The sequence below is a fragment of the Mycteria americana genome, chromosome Z (assembly GCF_035582795.1).
Source record: "Mycteria americana isolate JAX WOST 10 ecotype Jacksonville Zoo and Gardens chromosome Z, USCA_MyAme_1.0, whole genome shotgun sequence".
Classification (NCBI taxonomy): domain Eukaryota; kingdom Metazoa; phylum Chordata; class Aves; order Ciconiiformes; family Ciconiidae; genus Mycteria; species Mycteria americana.
The window spans coordinates 3,015,704-3,022,488 of NC_134396.1; the positions used below are offsets into that span (position 1 = coordinate 3,015,704).

The window sequence follows — 6,785 nt, forward strand, 5'->3', positions numbered from 1 at the left end:
CACCGGTCCTGCTGCCCCAGTCCCAGCCTCCGGCCCCTCCCTGACCCCAGTCCCGTTCCCGCCGTGATCCCGGCCCCCCTGTACCGGAACCTCCGCGACCCCGCGTCCCCGCTACGGGTCCCTGCCCCAGCCCAGGCCGCTGCGCTCCCCCCGCCCCCGTCCCCGGTTCCGCTTCCCGCTCCCCGTCCCCATCCCTCCTCGGTCCCGCTCCCCTCCACCCCCGTGGTCGGTGGGCCCCGTCCCCCCGGGCGGCGCGTACCCGCGTGGTGCCGGGCGAGCTGGGCGATCTCGGCGGGCGTGAACTCGTACCGCTTGGAGGCCAGCCAGCCCCGCAGCCCCTGCAGCACCAGCGCCAGCGCGCCCAGCGCCAGCCCGGCCCGCAGCGCCCGCCGCCCCGCCGCCCCCATGCCGCCCGCCACCGCCGCTCCGCCCCGCCGCCACCGGCACGGGGAGCGGGACCGCCCCCGCCGCGGCCACGCCATGCCCGGCCGCGGGCGGCCCTGCGCCGGCGCGGCGGGGCGGAGCGGCGGCGGAGGCGGCGGGAAGGGGCCGGTCCCGCGGGGCGGTGCCGCTGCTGCCGGCCGGGCTTCCGGGAGCGCCGCGGCATGGAGGCAGCGCCGGCGGGGGAGGGAGAGGAGGGGGGCGGCCGCTTCCGCGCCAGCGGTACGGCCGGGGCTGCCTCCCTCCGGGCCCCCGGCGGAGCGCGGCCGAGCCGCGGGAAGCGGGGGCTGCGGGGAGCCTCCCTGCCCGGGCGGGGTGGCAGCGGGGAAGCTCCCCGGCCCGAGACAGGGAGGAAGGGGTGAAGCATAAAGTGGGGTGCAGACCCTCTTGCAGGGTTACCCGCGGAGGGGGCATGGTGGGTGGGGGTTGCCCGGCCCGCGGGGGGTCTGCACCCCGCGTCCCTCCCTGACCCCCCGCTCCTCTCGCCCCGCAGAGCACCAGCATGCTCGTTACAACCCACTGCGGGACGACTGGGTGCTGGTGTCGGCCCACCGGGTGAAGCGCCCGTGGCAGGGGCAGCTGGAGAAGCCGCCCCCCGAGGATGTGCCCCGCTGGGACGCCAACAACCCCCTCTGCCCCGGGGCCACCCGGGCCAACGGCGAGGTACCACCAAGGACCCAGGCGTCCGGGCTCCCCCCGCCACCCTGTCCCGCCCTGATCCTGTCTCTCGCCCTGGCAGGTGAACCCCCAGTACGAGGGGACGTTCGTCTTCCCAAATGACTTCCCTGCGCTGCAGCCCGATGCTCCCGAGCCTGGTAACTTCTGGGGGGAGAGCAGACTGCTGGGGACCTCCAGGCTCAGGTCCTGGGGGGGCTGCAGGGTGGCCTGGAGAGGCATGGGTGCTGCCCCAGTACCTTCTCCCTCCCCACTCTCTGTCCTTCCCCAGGTGACAGCGATCACCCCTTGTTTCAAGCGGCAGCAGCCCGGGGTGTGTGGTGAGTACCCCCACAGCTCTAGGGGGTCTGGGCTGTGATGTCAGCCAGGACCCAGGGGATGAAGCCAGACCGAGCCCACTCCACTCCTTGCACTGCCTGTTCTGTGGATGCCTGTTCTGTTTTGGGGGCATGTCAGGGGTCTCATCCCTCTCCCCTGTTCCACTGTGACCCGGCAGAGCTCTGGAGGTCACTGGGGACGCCCCACAGCCCCGGCCATGTGTGTCTCTTCCACAGCAAGGTGATGTGCTTCCATCCCTGGTCAGACCTGACGCTGCCCCTCATGTCCCTGGCGGAGATCCGGGCCGTCATCGACGCATGGGCAGAGCTGGCAGCCGAGCTGGGTGCCTCCTACCCCTGGGTGCAGGTCTGGGGGCTGGTGGGGGCTGCCCTTCTCTCCCTGCCCCGGGGGTCTTGGGTGGAGGTGGGGGGCCAGGGCTGGGTGCTCTGGCAGCACCTCGGGTTGGGACTATCCCAGTCGCGTGTGGGTCCCCTGTCCCCACTTCATGCCCCCCTGAGCCTTTCCAGGCAGGTGTGAGGCTCTGCTCTCCTGTGGGATGCTTTCCTGGTGTGCCAGGGACACCATGGCAGCCCGCGGCAGGGACCCTGGGGCTGGGACCTGCTGGCTGCACCTCTTCCTCCGCAGATCTTCGAGAACAAGGGAGCGATGATGGGCTGCTCCAACCCGCATCCGCACTGCCAGGTGAGGCTATCCCACCCGTGACCTGGCTTAACTGCAAGTCCCTGTGGGCGACCCTACAGCAAACCCGGGCAGAAGATGTGAACGGGAATCCCCCTGCCCTGGTCCCAAAGCTTTCTGCAGTGAGGATAACCCCATGCCTGTCCTGTCACCTCCCCTCCTGGGGACTGTCCCTTGTGGCTGCCACATGTTGGACTCTCCACCTGGTGGCAGCACGGACCTGCAGATGGGCAGCGTGGCTGGGACACCCCTGCAAGTGCGGGGTACAGGTAACCCAGCCCCGTGCCCCGATGTCCTTCCCAGGTGTGGGCCAGCAGCTTCCTCCCCAACGAGGCGCGCCTGGAGGACCGGACCCAGCGGCAGCACCTGAGCCAGCACGGCGTGCCCATGCTGCTGGAGTATGCCGAGCAGGAGGCTCGCCGGAAGGTGAGGACGTGGCTGTTATCCATATCCCCTCCCTGGGAGCTGGATATGTGCAGGGGTGGGCCCGCCAGCCTGCAAGAGCAGGGTCCCTGGGAGTGCCCATCCCTGGGGCGTTGGGGCTGTGCCTGCTCCCATCGAGCGCTGTGTCCCACAGGAGCGGTTGGTGGTGGAGAACACGGACTGGCTGGTCGTGGTGCCATACTGGGCGACTTGGCCCTACCAGACCCTACTGCTGCCCCGCCGTCACGTCTGCCGCCTCCAGGACCTCCGCAAGGGCGAGAGGGACAGTGAGTGGCTCTGCACCTCGTTAGCCCCTGTACCACGTTCTTTGGGCTCAGAGGCAGCTCTGTGGCAGCCTCACTGGTGCTGGAGGGTCCGTGTCCCCCTGGGGTGCAGGGCTGCCAGCCTTGGTTTGAGGAGGGAAAGGCACCCCCAATATGCTGGGGCAGGAGCTGGGCATCCAGGCACAGGCTGTACTGGCGGGGGAACTGTCATACTTTTTGGCGTGATGAAGCTCGTGGTGCCCTGTGCTCTTGGGATGCTGGCTGATTAGGAATGGGGGCTCCTTCCGCTGCGTTGCTCAGGCTGTCTGCGTGGGCTGGGAGCGGGGGAACTGGCCAGCATGTCCCTCCTGCCTGTCACTGATGTCCCCCCAGGGAGGGGTGCTGCGGGTGACTCCCCTAAGCCAGGTGGGCTGCCTGCCCTCGGCAAGGGGACTGGCCAGTTTAGGGTGCGACTCCCCGGCACTCCCCTGCAGGCCTGGCTTCCATCATGCAGAGACTGCTCATCAAGTACGACAACCTCTTCGAAGTGTCCTTCCCCTACTCCATGGGCTGGCACGGTGAGTGGCGTGGCTGAGGGACCCCTGCAACCCTCTCATCCATGTCCCCACCCCCTCTCTGGGGCTCATGGAGCGGCTGCACCCCTGGCAGGAGCCCCCACGGGCCCCTACCTGGAGGAGGACTGTGGGCACTGGCAGCTCCATGCCCACTACTACCCCCCGCTGCTCCGCTCCGCCACCGTCCGCAAGTTCATGGTCGGCTATGAGATGCTGGCGCAGGCACAGCGGGACCTCACCCCGGAGCAGGTGAGTGCAGCTCGGGGGAGATTGTGGGGGGCCAGGGGGTCCTGTGCTGGGGCTGTCCTCGGGACTGTCTGCTGGCTGCCCCTTGTGCTGTGCCCTGCAGGCGGCTGAGCGCCTGAGGAGCCTCCCCGAGGTGCACTACAAGCGGAGGGCCAAGGAGACATCATGATGAGAAGCAGCGGAGCCAGCCCTTGGCTCTGCTGGGTGAGGCCAGGGGAGAGGAATCAGCTGGGGGTGGGGAGAGCTGAGGCCTAGGTACTTGTGTCACTTGTGAGCCCTTTGGTCTCCCAGCTTCTCCGGAGCCTTGTCACGGCTGGGCTTGCCGTGACTTGGGGACTGGTTTTGCCTGTTCAGGTACCCCAGTCCTAATGCTGCGGTATCCTTGCACAGGTGTTGCGGTCCCCCCAGTCTCCTTCCCCATCCCAGGCTGTGTCTTCCTACCTCTGCAGTGTGCTTGTATCATCATTAAAGGGCTCCAGTCTTACTGGTGGGACTGGGAGTACTGTCTGCCCTGTGGAGGGGCACAGCTCCGCTGGCCAATAAAACCTGGAAGCAAAGTGCCACTGCCTGTGCCCTGGTGGCTCTCAGCCCTCGGTGGGAGGTTTGGGGTCTCTGGTGGGGACCCCCAACTGGTGGTGGTGGGGATAACCCTGAGGGCTGCAGGGTGTGTGCTGGCAGCCTATGCTGTTTGCTGCTGTCCCTCTCTCTGCGTTGCCTCCTCTTCCTCCCTGGGGGGAGCTCTGAGCCTGTCTCTGAGTGCTGCAGGCTGGGAGAGGAGCGGGAAGCAGGGAGGAATTGACACCGCCCAAGGCTTAGACACCTCCTGGGAGAGGGCTGAGGCCTGGCAAACTCGCTGCATGGAGGCTGCTGGCCGGGGATGCCTGGCCGTAGCTCGCACAACCGCTCTTCTTCCTCCTCTATGCCTGGGCCGGCTGTGTGGGGCTGCCGGGATGCAGCAAGGCGCTGGTTCATCGCTAGTCCAGGGACTGCCAGGGGGTCCAGCTCTGCTCATGGTGCTGCTGCCCCCTTTCCCCTTCCCTGTGCCCACCCATGGCATGGGGCAGCAGCAGCCTGGTCCCTGGGCAGAGCTGAGGGGTGCTGCAACCAGCTCTGTGCTCTCTCCCCCTGCAGCCCCTTCCCCCAGGGAAGCCCTGGGCCTGTGCAGGGGTAGGTCGTGGACAGTGGAGCCCCACAGCTGATGTGGGGGGATGCCCTGTGCCATCTGCCATCACATTTCACGCAAATTTGTGACTAAAGAGCCATTCTCATAACTCCTTAATGAGGCGCCTATCCTTACCAAGTCTGTGAGTGGGCTCCTGGGGGCTAGAATTATCTTGCTAGGAGAGAAATGCTCTCCTCCTACCTACAAGATAACTATTTGTGGGGAGGGCTGTGCCCCCCCACCCCATCTGTGCATCACTCCCCCATCCCTACCCATGGGGCTGGGGCAGGGAGAAGGGCCCGGACAGCATGAAGCTCAGAGCTGGGCTGGATGTCGTGCTCCTGCATGCTGGCCCCATCCTCCTCCCTGGTTGCCCCATCCCAGAGCCCACAAGCTATCTCACCACCTGGCCTCAGGGGTCCCCAAGGTGCCCAAGGGTTTTGGGGAGGAGGAGGTGGGTTTTGGGGTGACCCTTGAGCTTGGAGCCATCATTGTACACAGCCTCCCCCTGCACGGTATGGGGGCTGCCCAGCTCGGAGTCTGGCCTCTTGAAAACTGATTTCTTCCCTCCTGGGACAAGCAGCGTCCGTCTGGCCTGTGCAACCATCCCCATGGCAGCCCCTATCCCTTCTCATCGCAACAACTGCCTTCACGCCAACCTCCGAACTTCCTTGCTCTTCCCCAGGGCCCTGGAAAAGCGGCAACAAATTGGCTTAAATGTAGGAATCCAGATTGGGGTAATTAGCCGCCGAACCAGTTGTAACGAAGCTAGTCATCTCCCTGCACGCGCAGTTAGCTCTGATTTAATAGCCCACCGGCTTCCAGCCTGGGCTGCAGAGCCTCGGCCCAGGGCCGTAAATGAAACTCGCAGTAAGTCAAGCGGTATTAAACTTTACAGTCGCCGTCTTTAAAAAAGAGACACTCTCTCTAATAAATCAGAGCAAGTGGCATTGTAAATATCGAGGCAGGATCCATATTGCTTAATTAAACAGCGCCTAATGAACAGCCTGTTTGTTGTGTTGTGATTTAGGATGGAGGCTGGGGAGGCGGCACGTGCCGAGGAGCTCTGGTACCCATGCTGGGATGCCCTCCTTGGCAGGTAGCAGCTGCTGGAGTTTAGCTGCCGCTAAAATAGCTTAGAGACGGTCTGACAATTAATTTTAAATTATTTTTAAATAAAAATTAAATTTCCCTCCCAAAAAAACATCTGAAACATTCAGGGTGGAAGTCAGCTGCAGGTGGAGGAGCGGTTGGTGCAGCCGGGTGTGAGAGCTGGACGCTGGCTACGCTGAGCCCTCCCCTTCCTCATGACAGATCCACCTCCTCTTGCCCCAATAATTTTAGCTTGTGCAAGGGGGTGTGAGAGGCTGGGAGGGAGCAACAAGCCTTTCCTGTGGCATGGGGAGGCATCAGGCTGGCGCGAACGGAGCTGCTGAGGATGCAAAGGCATTGCGATTCATAGGAACCATGGCTACCGTGCTGTAAAGCCCCGAAGCCTTTTATATTTTGGTAGTTACAGTCCAGTTGTAATCAAAAAGTGATCTATGGTGAGGAGATTAAAAACGTCTAGCTGGGTGCGGGGTGGTGGAGTGGAGGGGCTGCGGCGCACCCGGCTGTTGCTCCTGAGCTGGAACCATCAAAGGGAAACAGAGGCCCCTTGGGGTGCCCTGTATGGATGTGCCTCCATGCCATTTCACTTCTGCAGGGGACCTGTTGGAGATCATCCGGGGAAAAGTGTCCCTGCGATGGGGTCACCCTTCCTGAGCCCCTGTCCCCCAGCATCAGGGCAAATACATCCTCCGCAATCCCTTCCCTGAGCTGCTCTGGAAGGATGAGCAGGGCCAGCGATCCGGGGAGCGAGGGGAGCTGAGACGAAGCTCAAGCATGGAGTTAATGCCCTAAAAACGCATTGAGGTTCCACGGAGGTGTTTGCTACCTCTATAGTGCATTAGCAGGGCTGTGAGGGATTAGGAAAGGGCTGTG

At 64.3% G+C, this 6,785-nt stretch overlaps 1 protein-coding gene across 5 annotated transcripts; it reads left to right on the plus strand.

Annotated features, from left to right (window-relative positions):
* The first annotated feature begins 264 nt into the window (after window positions 1-264).
* GALT (galactose-1-phosphate uridylyltransferase) lies at window positions 265-5,791 on the plus strand. Of its 5 annotated transcripts, none has more exons than XM_075526697.1 (12): window positions 265-799; window positions 935-1,104; window positions 1,181-1,256; window positions 1,388-1,436; window positions 1,671-1,800; window positions 2,080-2,136; window positions 2,437-2,559; window positions 2,711-2,843; window positions 3,314-3,397; window positions 3,489-3,643; window positions 3,744-3,844; window positions 3,995-5,791. In XM_075526697.1, exons 1-11 carry the CDS (start codon window positions 406-408, stop codon window positions 3,807-3,809), a joined length of 1,437 nt encoding a protein of 478 aa, XP_075382812.1. In that variant the 5' UTR covers window positions 265-405; the 3' UTR covers window positions 3,810-3,844; window positions 3,995-5,791. The 5 variants fall into 5 exon arrangements, with proteins under 5 accessions (XP_075382812.1, XP_075382813.1, XP_075382811.1 ...); XM_075526698.1 differs by having other exon boundaries at window positions 4,031-5,791; XM_075526696.1 differs by having other exon boundaries at window positions 3,744-5,791.
* Window positions 5,792-6,785: the final 994 nt, after the last annotated feature.